At 52.9% G+C, this 20,009-nt stretch overlaps 1 protein-coding gene across 4 annotated transcripts in view; it reads right to left on the bottom strand.

Moving 5' to 3' along the window:
• Positions 1 to 20,009, bottom strand: part of DNM2 (dynamin 2) — a 30,964-nt gene that overhangs the window by 860 nt on the left and 10,095 nt on the right. The window contains exons 5-21 of one of the 4 annotated variants that reach the window (XM_088154970.1): positions 19,745 to 19,843; positions 17,558 to 17,718; positions 16,231 to 16,373; positions 15,517 to 15,547; positions 15,144 to 15,248; positions 14,219 to 14,286; positions 13,937 to 14,075; positions 12,756 to 12,842; positions 11,751 to 11,821; positions 9,672 to 9,723; positions 8,560 to 8,571; positions 4,941 to 5,054; positions 3,624 to 3,733; positions 2,529 to 2,640; positions 2,164 to 2,328; positions 1,422 to 1,654; positions 384 to 632 (exon numbers count right to left, since the gene is read on the bottom strand). In XM_088154970.1, the coding sequence (XP_088011096.1) occupies positions 384 to 632; positions 1,422 to 1,654; positions 2,164 to 2,328; positions 2,529 to 2,640; positions 3,624 to 3,733; positions 4,941 to 5,054; positions 8,560 to 8,571; positions 9,672 to 9,723; positions 11,751 to 11,821; positions 12,756 to 12,842; positions 13,937 to 14,075; positions 14,219 to 14,286; positions 15,144 to 15,248; positions 15,517 to 15,547; positions 16,231 to 16,373; positions 17,558 to 17,718; positions 19,745 to 19,843 (1,951 nt within the window). Of the gene's footprint in view, positions 1 to 383; positions 633 to 1,421; positions 1,655 to 1,869; positions 1,960 to 2,163; positions 2,329 to 2,528; positions 2,641 to 3,623; positions 3,734 to 4,940; positions 5,055 to 8,559; positions 8,572 to 9,671; positions 9,724 to 11,750; positions 11,822 to 12,755; positions 12,843 to 13,936; positions 14,076 to 14,218; positions 14,287 to 15,143; positions 15,280 to 15,516; positions 15,548 to 16,230; positions 16,374 to 17,557; positions 17,719 to 19,744; positions 19,844 to 20,009 lie in introns of those variants that run through there. The other 3 variants (XM_088154969.1, XM_088154971.1, XM_088154972.1) reach the window with 3 other exon arrangements.

Here is a 20,009-nt window from a genome sequence, read left to right as displayed (position 1 = left end):
ATCCCAGACAATCCCAGTGTATCCCAGTGTGACTCCAGTGTGATCCCAGACAATCCCAGTGTATCCCAGTGTGACCCCAGTGTGACCCCACGCAATCCCAGTGTATCCCAGTGTGACCCCACACAATCCCAGTGTATCCCAGTGTGACCCCAGACAATCCCAGTGTGACCCCAGTGGATCCCAGTGTATCCCAGTCCCTCCCAGCCATTCCCAGTGTATCCCAGTCCCTCCCAGTCCCTCCCAGCCATTCCCAGTCCCTCCCAGTCCCTCCCAGTCCCGTTCCCCCCTCACCTGGGCACTCCTGGTGGGATTCCAGTGTATCCCAGTCCCTCCCAGTCCCTCCCAGCCATTCCCAGTCCCTCCCAGTCCCGTTCCCCCCTCACCTGGGCACTCCTGGTGGGATTCCGGGCGGGATCCGGGCGGGCCGGGCGGGGATTTGGGGGGGGGCCGTGAAGGGGTCGCTGGGGGCGCCCAGGGGGCCGAGGCGGGAGGGGATGGGGGGGGCGCTGAAGGCCGGGGGGCCCCCCCCGGGCAGGGGCAGCAGCGGGGGCGGCCCCGGGGCCGGGGCTCGCAGAGATGGGGGGCGGCCGGGGGGCAGCAGGGCCGAGGGCGGGCGGCGCTGGGGCGGGGGGCTGGGGGGACACAGAGGGGGGCGGTCAGGACGGACTGGGAATGGGGTGGGGTCAGCCTGAGCCCACGGGGACACCCCAGAACCCACGGGGACACCCCAAAAACCGCGGGGGACACCCCAGACCCCTTCCCAAATCCCCCAAATCTTTCACAAACCTCCCCAAACCCCCCAAACCCTTCCCAAACCCCCCCAAATCTTTCACAGACCCCCCCAAACCCCTTCCCAAACCCCCAAACCCTTTATAAAACGCCCCAAATCTTGTATAAAACCCCCCAAACCCTTTACAGACCCTTCCCAAACTCTTTACAAAACCCCTCAAAACCCCCCCAAACCCTTCCCAAACTCCCCCCAGAGCCCCCAAACCCTTCCCAAATCCCCCAAATCTTACACAACCCCCCCCAAACCCTTTCCCAAACCCCCCCAAACCCCTTCCCAAATCCCCCAAATCTTTCACAAACCCCCCCCAAACCACCCCAAACCCTTTCCCATCGCCCCCAAACCCCTTCCCAAACCCCCCCAAATCCTTCCCAAACCACCCCAAACCCCTCTGTAAACCCCCCAAACCCTTCATAAAACCCCCCAAAACCCTTTACAAACCACCCCAAACCCTTTACAAAACACCCCAAATCTTGTATAAAACATCCCAAACCCCCCCCAAACCCTTCCCAAACCCCTCCAAATCTTACACAACCCCCCCCAAACCCTTTCCCATCGCCCCCAAATCCTTTCCAAACCCCCTCAAATCTTTCACAGACCCCCCCCAACCCCCCCGTCGGGGACCCCTCCCCACCTGTGGCTGCCCCCGGGCTGCAGCCAGGTGTCGTCCACGGGCGGGGGCACGGGCGTGCTGACCGTGCTGGTGCTGATGTCGCCGATGATGGCCAGAGCCTCCTTGAGGGCGTGGTACATGCGGAGCATCTCCTCCCTCCGCTGAGCCTGCTCGGCTGACTCCTCCATCAGGCTGGCCTGGTCCGAGCTCGAGTACAGGAAAGCCAGCAGCTCGCCGTGGATGAAATCCTTGGTCTGAGAGGGGATTTGGGTCAAAATTTGGGTTTATTTGGGGTTTGTTTGGGGTTTATTTGGGGTCTGTTTGGGCCAGCAGCTCCCCGTGGATGAAATCCTTGGTCTGGAGGGGCAGGAGAGTGAAAATTGGGGTTTGGTTGGGTCAAAATTGGGGTTTGTTTGGGGTTTGTTTGGGTCAAAATTGGGGTTTATTTGGATTTTATTTGGGTCAAAATTGGGGTTTGTTTGGGTCAAAATTGGGGTTTATTTGGGGTTTGTTTGGGGTTTGTTTGGGGCAGCAGCTCGCCGTGGATGAAATCCTTGGTCTGGGGGGGGATTTGGGTCAAAATTGGGGTTTGTTTGGGGTTTGTTTGGGTCAAAATTGGGGTTTGTGTTTGTGAAAATTGGGGTTTATTTGGGTTTTATTTTGGTATTGTTTGGGGCAGCAGCTCCCCGTGGATGAAACCCTCGATCTGGGGGGGCTGAGAGGGATTTTCCTGCCCCCCACCCCCTTTTTTCCCCCCTCTCACGTTGTTGATCATGAGGTGCATGATGGTCTTTGGCATGAGGTCCCGGATGGATTTGTTGATGATCCCCACGTAGGAATCCACGAGGTTCCTGATGGTCTCCACCTGCCTCTCCAGCTGGGGGTCCATGGAAAAGGTGTTTTCCTGAGCCCCATCCTCGCTCTCAGTCTGGAAAAAAAACCCAAAAAAAAAATATAAATAAATAAAGCAGGGATTGGCTCGCTGCTGGAGCAGGAAGCCCTGGAAGGATTTGGAATTTTTTAATTTTTTTTTTTTTTTTTTTTTTTGGGGGGGGGGAGGGAATTTTTTTCCCAGGTGCTGGGTAGGGTGGGGGGGGGGGGGGATGAGGGAATTTGGGAATTTTGTACCTGGTCTTTCTCAGGATAAACCCCAGCTCGCAGGAACGAGGCTTTCCAGCTGTCCACGTCCTCCTGGGAGTCACAGGCCAGCTCGATCTGACGCAGGTCCTTGTACACGTTCCTGGGGGAGGGGGGTGGGAGGTGGGGGGAGGTCACAGGAGACCCCAAAATCCCAAAAATCCCCCCCAAAAAAATGCCCAAAAATCCCCCAAAAACATCCACAAAAATCCCCACAAAAAAATCCCCAAAAATCCCCCCCAAAAAAATGCCCAAAAATCCCCCCCAAAATCCCAAAAATCCCCCCCAAAAAAATGCCCAAAATCCCCACAAAAATCCCCAAAAATTCCCCCTAAAAAATCCCAAAAAATCCCCCCAAAAAATCCCAAAAATCCCCCCAAAAAATCCCCAAAAATCCCCCCCCAAAAATATCCCCAAAAATCCCCGCCCCCAAAAAAATCCCCAAAAATCCTCCCCCAAAAAATCCCAAAAATCCCCCCCAAAAAAATCCCAAAATCCCCCCCCAAAAACATCCCCAAAAAAATCCCAAAAATCCCCCAAAAAATCCCCCCGGGATCCGAGTGTGGACACAGCTCGGGACACCCCAAAACCCTGCTGGGATCACCCCAAAATCCTCTGGGATCACCTCAAAATCCTGCAGAAATCACCCCAAACACCCCAAACCCTGCTGGGATCACCCCAAACCCCACTGGGATCATCCCAAACACCCCAAATCCTACTGGGATCACCCCAAATCCTACTGGGATCACCTCAAACCCTGCTGGGATCACCCCAAAATCCTCTGGGATCACCTCAAAATCCTGCTGGAATCACCCCAAACACCCCAAATCCTACTGGGATCAACCCAAACCCCACTGGGATCACCCCAAACCCCTCTGGGATCACCTCAAACCCCTCTGGGATCACCCCAAACACCCCAAAATCCTTTAGGAAAACTCCCCCCCCAAATCCCACCCGGCTGCTCTCCTTCCTTTTCCTTCCCCCCCACCCCCCGTGTGGGATCCGGGAGGGATAAAAAAATAAAAAATAAAAATTTTAAAAATCCCCTGGAAAGCAGGAGAGGACAGGGGCAGGGGCGTCCCCCACCTCTGCTCCGTGTTGAAGATGGCAAAGACGTGTTTGGTGGACATGAAACCTTTCTCCACATCCCTGATCTTCAGGTTGTCCAGGGGCAGCATGTACTTCTTCTCCTTCTCCTGGGAAAAGGGATGGGAGGGATGAGCACAGCGATTGGGGACTGCAGGTCCCAAAATTCTGCTGGGAAAGGTCCCAGTGTGGGAATTGCAGATCCCAAAATCCCAATGGGAAAGGTCCCAGTGTGGGAATTGCAGGTCCCAAAATTCTGCTGGGAAAGGTCCCAGTTTGGGAATTGCAGGTCCCAAAATCCCGATGGGAAAGGTCCCAGTTTGGGAATTGCAGGTCCCAAAATCCCACAGGGAAAGGTCCCAGTTTGGGAATTGCAGATCCCAAAATCCCAATGGGAAAGGTCCCAGTTTGGGAATTGTAGATCCCAAAATCCCACAGGGAAAGGTCCCAGTTTGGGAATTGTAGAACCCAAAATCCCAATGGGAAAGGTCCCAGTTTGGGAATTGCAGATCCCAAAATTCTGCTGGGAAAGGTCCCAGGGATGAATTCCTGAATTTGGGAATTGCAGGTCCCAAAATCCCAATGGGAAAGGTCCCAGTTTGGGAATTGTAGATCCCAAAATCCCCATGGGAAAGGTCCCAATGTGGGAATTGCAGATCCCAAATCCCAATGGGAAAGGTCCCAGTTTGGGAATTGCAGATCCCAAAATCCTAATAGGAAAGGTCCCAGGGATGAATTCCCTGAATTTGGGAATTGCAGATCCCAAAATCCCAATGGGAAAGGTCCCAGTTTGGGAATTGCAGATCCCAAAATTCTGCTGGGAAAGGTCCCAGGGATGAATTCCCTGAATTTGGGAATTGCAGATCCCAAAATCCCAATGGGAAAGGTCCCAGGGATGAATTCTCTGAGTTTGGGAATTTTAGATCCCAAAATCCCAATGGGAAAGGTCCCAATGTGGGAATTGCAGATCCCAAAATCCCAATGGGAAAGGTCCCAGTTTGGGAATTGCAGATCCCAAAATCCCAATGGGAAAGGTCCCAGTTTGGGATGGGAATTCCAGGTTTGGAGATGGGAACTGGGGATCCTTTACACCGCTAATTAACTCTGATTAACTCTGCTAATTAACTCTGAGTGTTCATCACCTGCCTCCATCCTCCCCACACCCCATTTTTGTGTTTGGAACCCCCAATTTCCCCAAAATTTCCCCCAAATTTTCCCCCAAAATTTCCCCCAAATTCCCCCAAAATTTCCCCCAAATTCCCCCGAATTCCCCCCAATTCCCCCAATTCCCCCCAATTCCCCCAATTCCCCCCTCACCTCCTCGTCCTTGTACCAGGACAGGGACTCTGCTGTCAGCACAAACCAATATTCCTTGGAGCCTCCCTTCATGATGCTGATGTTGTTGATGGTGAGCCAGCCCCGGCGGATCACCTGGGGGGGACAGGTGATGGGGACCCCAAAACACAGACCCCAAAAACCCCAAAACCCCAGAGATCCCCAAAACCCCAAAACACAGACCCCAAAAACCCAGACCCTAAAATCCCACAGATCCCATAACTCCAGCCCCGGCGGATCACCTGGGGGGGACAGGTGATGGGGACCCCAAAACACAGACCCCAAAAACCCCACAGACCCCAAAAACCCCAAAACACAGACCCCAAAAACCCAGAGACCCCAAAAACCCCAAAACACAGACACCAAAAACCCCAAAACCCCAGAGATCCCAAAACCCCACAGACCCCCAAAACCCAGGGATCTCAGACCCTAAAACCCCACAGATCCCATAACTCCAGCCCCAGAGGATCACCTGAGTGGGACAGGTGATGGGGGACCCCAAAGCACAGAGATCCCAAAACTCAAAAAACCCAGAGACCCCAAAAACCCAGACCCCAAAAACCAAAAGCCCAGAGATCCCAAAAACCCCAAAACACAGACCCCAAAAACCCAGACCCTAAAACCCCACAGATCCCATAACTCCAGCCCCGGTGGATCACCTGGGGGGGGACAGGTGATGGGGACCCCAAAACCCCCCAGAGACCCCGGGGGGATCCCTGAGCTTTGGGCTGATCCCAAACCCGGCAGATCCCCCAGGGAAGCCGAGAGCAGCTGGGGGGACACCTGGGGACACCTGGGGACACCTGGGACACACCTGGGGACACCTGGGGACACCTGGGACACACCTGGGGACACCTGGGACACACCTGGGGACACCTGGGGACACACCTGGGGGACACACCTGGGGACACACCTGGGACACACCTGGGGGACACACCTGGGGGACACCTGGGGACACACCTGGGACACACCTGGGACACACCTGGGGGGACACACCTGGGGGACACCTGGGGGACACACCTGGGACACACCTGGGGGGACACCTGGGGGACACCTGGGGGACACACCTGGGACACACCTGGGGACACCTGGGGGGACACCTGGGGACACCTGGGGGACACACCTGGGACACACCTGGGGACACCTGGGGGACACCTGGGGACACCTGGGACACATCTGGGACACACCTGGGACACACCTGGGACACACCTGGGACACACCTGGGGACACACCTGGGGACACACCTGGGGGGACACCTGGGGGGACACCTGGGGACACACCTGGGACACACCTGGGGGGACACACCTGGGACACACCTGGGGACACACCTGGGACGACACACCTGGGACGACACACCTGGGGACACACCTGGGGGGACACACCTGGGGACACACCTGGGGGGACACACCTGGGGGGACACACCTGGGGACACACCTGGGGGAACACACCTGGGGGACACCTGGGGGAACACACCTGGGGGACACCTGGGGGGACACACCTGGGACACACCTGGGGACACCTGGGGGGACACACCTGGGGGGACACACCTGGGGACACCTGGGACACACCTGGGGACACACCTGGGGACACACCTGGGACACACCTGGGGACACACCTGGGACACACCTGGGACACACCTGGGACACACCTGGGGACACCTGGGGGGGACACACCTGGGGACACACCTGGGACACACCTGGGGGGACACACCTGGGGACACCTGGGGACACACCTGGGGGACACACCTGGGGGGACACACCTGGGACACACCTGGGGACACACCTGGGGACACCTGGGGGGGACACACCTGGGGACACACCTGGGACACACCTGGGGGGGACACCTGGGGACACACCTGGGACACACCTGGGGGGACACCTGGGCCGGGTTAGTGCGGGGCCGGCACGCGAGGGGTTAAACGCGAATCCCTCGGGAATTCCGGGACCCCCCCCAGGAGCCCGGGGGGGGATTCGGGATCCGGGAAATCCCAAAATCCCAAAAAATTCCCAGAGCGGCAAAAGCGGCGGGGACAGAGCTCGGGAATTCCGGGAATTCCGGGAAATTAATGCAGGAATTCCAGGGATTTATTGCAGGAATTCCAGGGATTTATTCCAGAAAATTCCAGGGATTTATTCCAGAAAATTCCAGGGATTTATTGCAGGGAATTCCAGGGATTTATTCCAGAAAATTCCAGGGATTTATTGCAGGGAATTCCAGGGATTTATTCCAGGGAATTCCAGGGATTTATTCCAGGGAATTCCAGGGATTTCACCTCCCAGAGCCCCAAATTCCCATCGGGGGAATTCGGATCCCATCGAGTTTTAAAGGAATTGAGGAGGGGTCAGGAACAAAAAAAAAAAAAAAATAAATAAAAGGGGGGGAAAATTGGGAAAAAAAGGAATCTCAAAGAAAAAAAAAGGGATTGAGGGATTTTGTGGAAAAATGGGGAGGGTTTAGGAGAATTTTGAGGGATTTTTTGGGAGAGTTTTGGGGATTTTTTGGGGAAAAATTAAAGGTTTTGTGCAGCCCAACAGGAGCTGGAAAATCCCAGGATCAGGAGGAGGAGAAGGGAGAAAATTCCTTTAAAACCGAGGGGTTTTGGGGTGAAAATCTCCAATTTTTGAGGAAATCCCAAATCCCGAATTCCCAGCTCTGCCCCCTGCCCGTCCCCACCCCGGCCCTGCCGAGGAATTTTGGGATTTTTTTTCCAGGAAAAAAAAATAAAAAATAAAAAAACCCAAAAAACTTGGAGGGAATGGAATTGTCTGAAGGGGGAAAAAACTGGAAATTCCCGCAGCAGGAGGAGCCACAAACTCGGATTTTTTTGGGGAGGAATTAAATAAATAATAAATAATAAATTAATATTATAAATGAATTAATATTAATTTATTAATAAATAAATTCCGTGCCATTATCTTGAATTTCTCGCTCTGGGAGAGAGGTGGGAGGAAAAAAAAATTTAAAATTCCAAGGTGGGGATTTGGGGAATTCCCTCTCAGACAATTCCATGTCCCTGCTGAAATCAGGAATTCCCCAAACCGGGAAAAATTAAAAAAAAATTAAAAAAAAAAAAAAGAATTTTTTTTTTTTTTCAGCCTGCCACAGAAGATTTGGAGCTAAAAAAAAACCAGAAAAATTTTGGCCTCCTGATTTTCCCCAAAAATCGGGAAAAGTGGGAATGATGTGAATCCCAGAATGTGGAATTGTCACCTCCCCCTCTCCTCTCCTCCCCAGCTGGGTCCTCCCTCCTGCCTCATTTGGGGAAATTTTTTTTTTTAATTTTTGTGGAATTTTTGGGGGTATTTTTGAGGATTTTTTTTTTATTTTTGTGGAATTTTTTATGGAATTTTTTGGGATGTTTTCGTGGAATTTTTGAGGATTTTTTTGTGGAATTTTTTTTTTTTTTTTAACATTTTTTGGGATGTTTTCACGAAATTTTTGAGGATTTTTTTTTTTTTTTTTTGCGATTTTTGTGGGGATTTTTTGGGACGTTTGTGGGGATTTTTTGGGATGTTTTTGGGATGTTTTTGGGATTTTTCCTTTTTTTTTTTTTTTCCTGGCAGGGCCGGGTGCTGTCCCAGCTCTTTCCCGTGGTACTTACCAGGATCTCCCCCTTTGGGTGTGCAAAATTAATTGGGGGGGGGGGGGGAGAATAAAATAAATTAAAAAAAAAAGAAAGAAAGGAATAAAAATAAAAATAAAATAAAAAAAAAAACGGGAAGAGGAGATGGGACAGGGGAAGAGAGCAAAAAGCAGAAAAAATAAAAATAAAAATAAAAATAAAAGGAGGAAAAAGCAGAACAACAAAACAAAACAGCAGAAGAAAACCAGTTACATGCAATTAATGATCATTCCCAGCGTTAATCCCTGGGGGAAGCTCCAGCTCATCCCAAAATTCCCCTGGGAATGGGATTGGGGTGGGGGGGGGGCACAGCCTGGAACCCTCCCAGCCCCTCAAAACCACCCCCCACCCCCCAAAAAAAAAACCCAAGAAAATTAAAAAATTCCCAGGATTTTTTTCGTTTCCAGGCTGGAATTCTGCCCCCAAATTCCGAGTTTTCCGTCTGCAAACACGGCCTGGGGGAGGCCAAAATTCAGGGATGGGAGGAGGGATCCCAAAAAATGGGGCAGGGATCCCAAAAAATGGGGCAGGGATCCCAAAAAATGGGGGAGGGATCCCAAAAAAGGGGCAGGGATCCCATAAAGGATCAGGAACCCCAAAGGGGATCAGGAACCCCAATGGGATCAGGAACCCCAAAAAGGGGATCAGGAACCCCAAAAAGGGATCAGGAACCCCAAAAAGGAGGGTCAGGAACCCCAAAAGGGGATCAGGAACCCCAAAAAGGAATCAGGAACCCCAATGGGGTCAGGAATCCCAATAGGGGGTCAGGAGCCCCAATGGGATCAGGAACCCCAATGGGATCAGGAACCCCAAAAGGGGATCAGGAGCCCCAATAGGGGATCAGGAACCCCAAAATGGGGATCAGGAACCCCAATAGGGGATCAGGAACCCCAAAATGGGGATCAGGAACCCCAATGGGATCAGGAACCCCAATGGGATCAGGAACCCCAAAAAGGGGATCAGGAACCCCAAAAAGGGGATCAGGAGCCCCAATGGGGTCAGGAACCCCAATAGGGGATCAGGAACCCCAATGGGATCAGGAGCCCCAATGGGATCAGGGACCCCAATGGGATCAGGGTCTGGGGCTGTACCTGGTTTGGGATCGCTCTCTTCTTGTTGGTCTGAGTGTTCCTCTGCTGAGCGCTGGGAAAAGGGGAAAAAAACCAAAAAAACAAAAAAAACAAAACAAAAAAATTGGGAATTTGAGGAAGGGGAGGAGGGAAATGGAGCCAAGGGCACACCAGACCCCCAGGGTTTGGGGTTTGGGTTTGGGGGTTTGGGGGTTTGGGGGGTCTGGGGATTTAGGGTTTGGGGGTTTGGGGGTTTGGGGATTTAGGGTTTGGGGGTTTGGGGTTTTGGGCGTTTGGGATTTGGGGGTTTGGGGGTTTGGGATTTGGGATTTGGGGGTTTTGGGGTTTTGGGCGTTTGGGGGTTTGGGGTTTGGGGGTTTGGGGTTTGGGGATTTGGGGTTGGGGGTTTGGGGGGACACACACCCACCCTGGGGCAGCGGGGTTTGGGGGGGATTTTTGGGGGGGGGATCTGGGGATCCCTGCCTGGTCTGAGCCCCCACAGCCCCTCCTGGATCCCGGGGGTGTGGGTGAACTGGGAGGACTGGGAGGACTGGGAGGGGATATAAACCAGCTCCCAAATCCAGAGGAGAAAATCCGAGAGGGAATCTGAAGGTTCCCAAATCCAGGGTGAACTGGGAAAAGAAACTCCAGGACCCCAATGGCGAGGCCAAACTGGGAGGAGAAGCTGCAGGATCCCAGTTGTACTGGGATTGTACTGGGATTGTACTGGGATTGTACTGGGAGGGGAAACCCAAACCCAGAGCAGTTCTCTGGCTCCCAGTTCCAGAGCTGAACTGGGAGGAGAAGGATCCCCAGTCCAAGGACAAGCTCCCAGCCCCCAGCAGGAAACTCCCCAGTTCTCCCAGTTTCCCCAGTTCCCCCAGTTCTCATCTCCCAGTTCCCCGAGCTCTGCTCTCCCAGTTCTCCCAGTTCTCATCCCCCAGTTCTCCCAGTTCTCATCCCCCAGTTCTCCCAGTTCTCATCCCCCAGTTCTCCCAGTTCTCATCCCCCAGTTCTCCCAGTTCTCCCAGTTCCCCCAGTACCCACCCAGTGGCCACGTGCTGCTCAGTGAAACAGCTGGGACAGGAGAGAGTCCGGACAGACAGACAGGGACAGACAGACAGAGATGGATCCAGAGAGAGAAAAAAAAAAAAACAGGGAAGAGGAGGGAAAAAAAAAATAGGAAAGAAAGAGGAAAAAAAGGGAAAAAAGAGAAAAAAAAAAAGGGGAAGAGAAAAAAAGGAGAAAGAAAAAAAGGGAAAAGAGAAAAAACGGAAAAAGAGTGAAAAAGGGGGAAAGGAAAAAGGGGAAAAGAGAAAAAAAAAAAACAGGAGGAGGAGGAGGAGGAGGAGGAGGAGGAGGAGGAGGAGGAGGGGGAGATTCCCAAAGTTTGGGGCTGGAGCAGAACGGGAAAATCCTGGGAATGTTGGGAATGGGGGGGGGGGAGAGAGGATGAGGAGGGACAGGGAGCTCCCAAATCCCCAAATCATTGGGATTGATCCCAAACCCCCAAACCATTGGGATTGATCCCAAATCCCCAAACCATTGGGACTGATCCCAAATCCCCAAACCATTGGGACTGATCCCAAATCCCCAAATCATTGGGATTGATCCCAAATCCCCAAATCATTGGGATTGATCCCAAATCCCCCCAAATCATTGGATTGATCCCAAATCCCCAAACCATTGGGATTGATCCCAAATCCCCAAACCATTGGGATTGATCCCAAACCCCCAAACCATTGGGATTGATCCCAAATCCCCAAACCATTGGGATTGATCCCAAATCCCTGAGGCTGGAGCTTTTCCCAGCCCCTTTTCCCTGTCCCAGAGCTCAGGGATGGGGAACACTGACCCCAAAAGGAAAACCCACAGGTCGGGAATTCGGGAATTTGGGAATTTTGGGGAATTGGGGAATTGGGAATTCAGGAATTTGGGAAATCAGGAATTTGGGAATTCTAGAATTTGGGAATATGGGAATTTGGGGGAATTTGGGAACTCAGGGATTTGGGAATATGGGAATTCTGGAATTCAGGAATTTAGGAATATGGGAATTTTTGGGAATTTGGGAATTCAGGACCCCCCTGGAGCAGCACTCACTTGGCAAAGCCGATGAAATCCTCGTGGTTGGTGTTGATGTAGGAGAGCTCGATGTCGATGAGCAGCAGGATCTGGGCAGGGAATGGGATCCCAGTTTGGGAAACTGGGAATGGGGCCCCAGCTTGGGAAACTGGGAATGGGATCCCAGTTTGGGAAACTGGGAATGGGATCCCAGCTTGGGAAACTGGGAACGGGATCCCAGTTTGGGAAACTGGGAATGGGATCCCAGCTTGGGAAACTGGGAACGGGCCCAGGGCCGGACTGGGCTCACCTGGGTTTAGGATTGGGTTCAGGGTTCGGGCTCACCTGGTGCTGGGTTTAGGGTTGGTTTTAGGGCAGGTTTAGGGTTGGTTTTAGGGCAGTTTTAGGGCTGTTTTAGGCCTGGTTTAGGGTTGGTTTAGGGCAGGGTTTAGGGCAGGTTTAAGGCTGTTTCAGGCCTGGTTTAAGGCAGGTTTAGGGCAGGTTTAAGGCTGTTTCAGGGCTGTTTCAGGCCTGGTTTAAGGCAGGTTTAGGGCAGGTTTAAGGCTGTTTCAGGGCTGTTTCAGGCCTGGTTTAAGGCTGGTTTAAGGCAGGTTCAGGGCTGTTTCAGGCCTGGTTTAAGGCTGGTTTAAGGCAGGTTCAGGGCTGTTTCAGGCCTGGTTTAAGGCTGGTTTAAGGCAGGTTCAGGGCTGTTTTAGGCCTGGTTTAGGGCTGGTTTAGGGCAGGTTTTAGGGCAGGTTTAAGGCTGTTTCAGGGCTGTTTCAGGCCTGGTTTAAGGCTGGTTTAAGGCAGGTTCAGGGCTGTTTCAGGCCTGGTTTAAGGCTGGTTTAAGGCAGGTTCAGGGCTGTTTCAGGCCTGGTTTAAGGCTGGTTTAAGGCAGGTTCAGGGCTGTTTCAGGCCTGGTTTAAGGCTGGTTTAAGGCAGGTTCAGGGCTGTTTCAGGCCTGGTTTAAGGCAGGTTTAGAGCAGGTTCAGGGCTGTTTCAGGCCTGGTTTAAGGCAGGTTTAGGCCTGGTTTAGGAGCTCACCTGGTCCTTGGTCTTGCCCTCCCTCTCCCTGATGTGAGTGGTCACGATCCTCTCGGTCTCCTCCCGCAGCCGGGGGTAGGAACCGAGCTGGGAGAGAGGGAAAAGCCCGGCGAGGAGGGGGGGTCCCAAAATACCCAAAATCACCCAAAATCACCCAAAAATCCCCAAATTCATCCCCAAAATTCATCCCCAAAAATCCCCAAAATCATCTCCAAAAATCATCCCCAAAAATCCCCAAAAATCATCCCCAAAATTCCCCCAAAATCCCTGCTCAGGTGTATGTCTCAGGTGTGTCTCAGGTGTGTCTCAGGTGTGTCTCAGGTGTGTCTCAGGTGTATGTCTCAGGTGTGTCTCAGGTGTGTCTCAGGTGTGTCTCAGGTGTGTCTCAGGTGTATGTCTCAGGTGTGTCTCAGGTGTCTCAGGTGTGTCTCAGGTGTCTCAGGTGTGTGTCTCAGGTGTGTCTCAGGTGTGTCACAGGTGTGTCTCAGGTGTGTCAGGTGTCTCAGGTGTGTCACAGGTGTATCTCAGGTGTCACAGGTGTGTCAGGTGTGTCTCAGGTGTATCACAGGTGTGTCTCAGGTGTCTCAGGTGTGTCACAGGTGTGTCTCAGGTGTCTCAGGTGTGTCACAGGTGTATCTCAGGTGTCACAGGTGTGTCAGGTGTGTCTCAGGTGTATCACAGGTGTGTCTCAGGTGTCTCAGGTGTGTCACAGGTGTGTCTCAGGTGTCTCAGGTGTGTCACAGGTGTATCTCAGGTGTCACAGGTGTGTCAGGTGTGTCTCAGGTGTGTCACAGGTGTGTCTCAGGTGTCTCAGGTGTGTCACAGGTGTCTCAGGTGTCTCAGGTGTGTCTCAGGTGTCTCAGGTGTGTCTCAGGTGTGTGTCAGGTGTGTCTCAGGTGTCTCAGGTGTGTCTCAGGTGTGTCTCAGGTGTGTCTCAGGTGTGTCAGGTGTGTCACAGGTGTATCACAGGTGTCTCAGGTGTGTCTCAGGTGTGTCTCAGGTGTGTCAGGTGTGTCACAGGTGTATCTCAGGTGTCTCAGGTGTGTCTCAGGTGTGTCACAGGTGTGTCTCAGGTGTGTCTCAGGTGTCTCAGGTGTGTCTCAGGTGTGTCTCAGGTGTGTCTCAGGTGTCTCAGGTGTATCACAGGTGTGTCTCAGGTGTGTCAGGTGTGTCAGGTGTACCTTGGTGGTGCACTGGCGCACGGTGTTGATCAGCTCCTGGATCACCAGGTCCACACATTTCAGGCACGGCTCCTTCAGCTTCACCACCTGCTTCTTGACAATGGCCTCGAACGCCAGGTCTGGGGTGAACAGCCCCGTCCTGGGGGAGGGGACACGTGAGGGGGGACAGGTGAGGGGGGACAGGTGGGATTGGGATGGGATTAGGGAAGGGAAATGGGGCCAGGGAGGCCCCCAGGGCCTGGGTTTGGGAATTCTGCCCTGGAATAATCCAGGAATACTTGCCTGACCCCGTGGATGTTCTTGATGGCGTAGCTGATCTCCCTCCTGAGATCCTTCTCATCAAATTCCATCTGCAGGGAAAGGGAATTGGGAATGGGAATGGGAATGGGGAATGGGAATGGGGAATGGGGAATGGGGAATTGGGAATGGGAATGGGGAATTGGGAATGGGAATGGGAATGGGAATGGGGAATGGGAATTGGGAATGGGGAATGGGGAATGGGGAATTGGGAATGGGAATGGGGAATGGGGAACTGGGAATTGGAAATGGGAATGGGGAATGGGAATTGGGAATGGGGAATGGGAATTGGGAATGGGGAATGGGGAAATGGGAATTGGGAATGAGGAATGGGGAATGGGAATGGGGAATTGGGAATGGGGAATTGGGAATGGGAATGGGGAATGGGAATTGGGAATGGGGAATGGGAATGGGGAATGGGAATGGGGAAATGGGAATTGGGAATGGGGAATGGGGAAATGGGAATTGGGAATGAGGAATTGGGAATGGGGAATTGGGAATTGGGAATGGGGAACTGGGAATGGGAATGAGGAATGGGAATTGGGAATGAGGAATGGGAATTGGGAATGAGGAATGGGAATTGGGAATTGGGAATGGGAATGGGGAACTGGGAATGAGGAATGGGAATTGGGAATTGGGGAATGGGAAATCAGGAATGAGGACTCAGAAATGGGGAATCAGTCATCAGGAATCAGGAATTGGGAATCAGGAATGGGGAATGAGGATTTGGGATTCAGGATTTGGGATTCAGGATTTGGGATTCAGGATTCAGGATTCGGGATTGAGGATTCAGGATTTGGGATTCAGGATTCGGGATCTGGGATTCAGGATTCGGGATCTGGGATTCAGGATTCAGGATTTGGGATTCAGGGTTCAGGATTTGGGATTTGGGGTTCAGGGCCGGGCTGACCTTGACCAGCTCGAAGGGGAATCTCTCGTGGAAGATCCGGTTGATCCTGGCACCCCCCGAGAGCTCCAGGGTGTCAACCTGATCCCCAGAGCCCTCAATGCGCTTCTCAAAATCCACCCCGAACTGCTGCACCATCCTGACAAAAAACGGGAAAAATGGGGAAAAATGGGAATGGGGGAGAGCCCAAAATCCACCCCAAAATCCACCCCAAACTGCTGCACCATCCTGACAAAAAACGGGAAAAAAATGGGAAAAATGGGAATGGGGGAGAGCCCAAAATCCACCCCAAAATCCACCCCGAACTGCTGCACCATCCTGACAAAAATCGGGAAAAAAATGGGAAAATGGGAATGGGGGAGAGCCCAAAATCCACCCCAAAATCCACCCCAAACTGCTGCACCATCCTGACAAAAAACGGGAAAAAAATGGGAAAAATGGGAATGGGGGAGAGCCCAAAATCCACCCCAAAATCCACCCCGAACTGCTGCACCATCCTGACAAAAAAATGGGAAAAATGGGGAAAAATGGGAATGGGGGAGAGCCCAAAAGTCCCCAAATTCCTCCAGCTGAGGTGGGAGAAGTGAAAATCCCGATTTTGCTGCTGGGTCAGGGGTGGGGAATTCCCATGGGAACCAGGGAATGCAGGGATGCCCCAGGAGCACCCCCAGGACAGGATTTTGAGATTCCCAGGGAATAATTGGGAATATTCCTGACCAAAAACATCCCCAGGAGAAGATTTTTGACCCCCCCAGGGAATAATTGAGAATATTCCCTATTGGAAAAACACCCCAGGACAGGATTTGTGACCCCCCCAGGGAATAATTTGGATTATTCCCGATTGCAAACACTCCCAGGAGAGGATTTTGAGATTCCCAGGGAATAACTGGGATTATTCCCGACTGGAAAAACACCCCCAGGACAGGATTTTTAATCTCCCCAGGGAATAATTGAGATTATTCCAGACCGAAAACACCCCCAGGAAAGGATTTTGAGATTCCCAGGGAATAACTGGGATTATTCCCGATTGGAAAAACACCCCCAGGAGAGGATTTGTGACCCCCCCAGGAGCCCGGGGACCGGCACCCACTGCAGCAGGGCTTTGGTTTTGCGGGCGGGGTCGTCGGGCCGGAAATTCTTGAACTCGTGCACGTCCTTCTCGAGCGAGAGCAGCTGGCTCTGCAGCTTGCTGCGCAGCGACGGCAGCGACTCCCGGATGTGGTTGGTGAGTTGCTGCAGGGGGAGAGCGGGAAAATGCGGAAAATCCGGGGTTTATAGGGAAAATCGGGATGGGAAATGGGGAAATTGATGGTTTTATAGGGAAATTGGGATGGGAAATGGGAATATTCCCGGTTTTATAGGGAAAATCGGGATGGGAAATGGGGAAAATCGGGATGGGAAATGGGGAAAATCCGGGTTTTATAGGGAAATTGGGATGGGAAATGGGGGAAATCCGGGTTTTATAGGGAAAATCGGGATGGGAAATGGGGGAAATCCGGGTTTTATAGGGAAAATCGGGATGGGAAATGGGGAAAATCCGGGTTTTATAGGGAAAATCGGGATGGGAAATGGGGAAAATCCGGGTTTTATAGGGAAAATAGGGATGGGAAATGGGGAAAATCCGGGTTTTATAGGGAAAATCGGGATGGGAAATGGGGAAAATCCGGGTTTTATAGGGAAAATAGGGATGGGAAATGGGGAAAATCCGGGTTTTATAGGGAAAATCGGGATGGGAAATGGGAATATTCCCGGTTTTATAGGGAAATTGGGATGGGAAATGGGGAAATTGATGGTTTTATAGGGAAAATCGGGATGGGAAATGGGAATATTCCTGGTTTTATAGGGAAATTGGGATGGGAAATGGGAATATTCCCGGTTTTCCTGGTTAAACTGAGCCAGGAAATGGGAAATTCCATTTTTCCAGGCAGGAATGGATCAGGAAGGGGCTGTCTCACCTGGCTGAGCACTCTACAGGTAAGGGGGGTGTGTGTCAGGTGTGTCTCAGGTGTGTCAGGTGTGTCTCAGGTGTGTCTCAGGTGTCACAGGTGTGTGTCAGGTGTGTGTCAGGTGTGTCTCAGGTGTCACAGGTGTATCTCAGGTGTCTCAGGTGTGTCTCAGGTGTGTCTCAGGTGTGTCTCAGGGGTGTCTCAGGGGTGTCTGGTGTATCTCAGGTGTCTCAGGTGTGTCTCAGGTGTATCTCAGGTGTGTCTCAGGTGTGTCTCAGGTGTATCTCAGGTGTATCTCAGGTGTCTCAGGTGTGTCTCAGGTGTGTCTCAGATGTCTCAGGTGTATCTCAGGTGTGTCTCAGATGTCTCAGGTGTATCTCAGGTGTGTCAGGTGTATCTCAGGTGTCTCAGGTGTGTCAGGTGTATCTCAGGTGTCTCAGGTGTGTCTCAGGTGTGTCAGGTGTGTCTCACCTGGTTGAGCACCCTCTGCAGGTGTGGCGTGCCCATGCGCTCGGCCATGTGTCTGTAGGCCGGGTGGGACAGGAAGAATTTGCGCTCGGCCGCCAGCGCGGCGCGGATGTCCTTGCGGCCATCGATGTCCTTCTGGCTCCTGTTCACCACCCCAATGTACCCTGGGGACACAAATGGGGACACTGGGGACACACTGGGGACACACTGGGACACACTGGGGACACTGGGACACACTGGGACACACTGGGACACACTGGGGACAGGGATGTCCTTGCGGCCATCGATGTCCTTCTGGCTCCTGTTCACCACCCCAATGTACCCTGGGGACACAAATGGGGACACTGGGGACACTGGGACACACTGGGGACACACTGGGGACACACTGGGGACACTGGGACACACTGGGGACACACTGGGGACAGGGATGTCCTTGCGGCCATCGATGTCCTTCTGGCTCCTGTTCACCACCCCAATGTACCCTAAAATAGAAACGGGGACACTGGGACACACTGGGACACACTGGGACACACTGGGGACACACTGGGGACACTGGGACACACTGGGGACACTGGGGACACACTGGGGACACACTGGGACACACTGGGACACACTGGGGACACACTGGGACACACTGGGACACACTGGGACACACTGGGGACACTGGGGACACACTGGGGACACATTGGGGACACACTGGGACACACTGGGACACACTGGGACACACTGGGACACACTGGGGACACACTGGGGACACACTGGGGACACACTGGGGACAGGGATGTCCTTGCGGCCATCGATGTCCTTCTGGCTCCTGTTCACCACCCCAATGTACCCTGGGGACACAAATGGGGACACTGGGGACACTGGGACACACTGGGACACACTGGGGACACACTGGGGACACTGGGGACACACTGGGACACACTGGGGACACACTGGGGACACTGGGGACACTGGGGACACACTGGGGACACACTGGGGACACTGGGACACACTGGGGACAGGGATGTCCTTGCGGCCATCGATGTCCTTCTGGCTCCTGTTCACCACCCCAATGTACCCTAAAATAGAAATGGGGACACTGGGGACACTGGGGGGACACTGGGGACACTGGGGACACACTGGGACACACTGGGGACACTGGGGACACACTGGGACACACTGGGGACACACTGGGGACACACTGGGGACAGGGATGTCCTTGCGGCCATCGATGTCCTTCTGGCTCCTGTTCACCACCCCAATGTACCCTGGGGACACAAATGGGGACACTGGGGACACTGGGACACACTGGGGACACAGGTGTGACACAGGTGACACACAGGTGACACACACAGTGACACACAGGTGACACAGGTGACACAGGTGTGACACACAGGTGACACAGGTGACACACACCTCTCCTGAGGGGCAGCAGTTTGACACAGGACACACACAGTGACACACAGGTGACACAGGTGACACACAGGTGTGACACACAGGTGACACACAGGTGACACACAGGTGACACAGGTGACACACAGGTGTGACACAGGTGACACACAGGTGACACACACCTCTCCTGAGGGGCAGCAGTTTGACACAGGACACACACAGTGACACACAGGTGACACAGGTGACACACAGGTGACACACAGGTGACACACAGGTGACACACACCTCTCATGAGGGGCAGCAGTTTGACACAGGACACACACAGGTGACACACAGGTGACACACAGGTGACACAGGTGACACACAGGTGACACACAGGTGACACACAGGTGTGACACAGGTGTGACACAGGTGTGACACAGGTGTGACACACAGGTGACACACAGGTGACACACAGGTGACACAGGTGACACACACAGTGACACACAGGTGAGACACAGGTGACACACAGGTGACACACAGGTGACACAGGTGACACACAGGTGACACACAGTGACACACAGGTGACACACAGGTGTGACACACAGGTGACACAGGTGACACAGGTGACACAGGTGACACACAGGTGACACACAGGTGACACACAGGTGACACACAGGTGACACAGGTGACACACAGGTGACACACAGGTGACACAGGTGACACAGGTGACACACAGGTGACACACAGGTGACACAGGTGACACACAGGTGACACACAGGTGACACAGGTGACACACAGGTGACACAGGTGACACACACAGGTGACACACACCTCTCCTGAGGGGCAGCAGTTTGTTCTCCAGCACGTCCCTGGCGTCGGTGCCTTCGTCCATCAGGTCCAGCTTGGTGATGACCCCGATGGTCCTCAGGCCTGGGGGGGACAGGGTTAATTAATTAATGACACTGATGGTTAATGATGTTTAATGATGGTTATTGATGGTTATTGATGTTTATTGATGTTTATTATTGTTTACTGCTGCTTATTTTTGGTTTTTGCTGTTTTTTGCAGTTTCTTTTTGGTTTTTTGCTTTTTTTTT

The sequence above is a fragment of the Sturnus vulgaris genome, chromosome 33 (genome assembly GCF_052056855.1).
Source record: "Sturnus vulgaris isolate bStuVul1 chromosome 33, bStuVul1.hap1, whole genome shotgun sequence".
Lineage (NCBI taxonomy): Eukaryota > Metazoa > Chordata > Aves > Passeriformes > Sturnidae > Sturnus > Sturnus vulgaris.
This window is presented reverse-complemented; position numbering and strand designations above follow the sequence as displayed.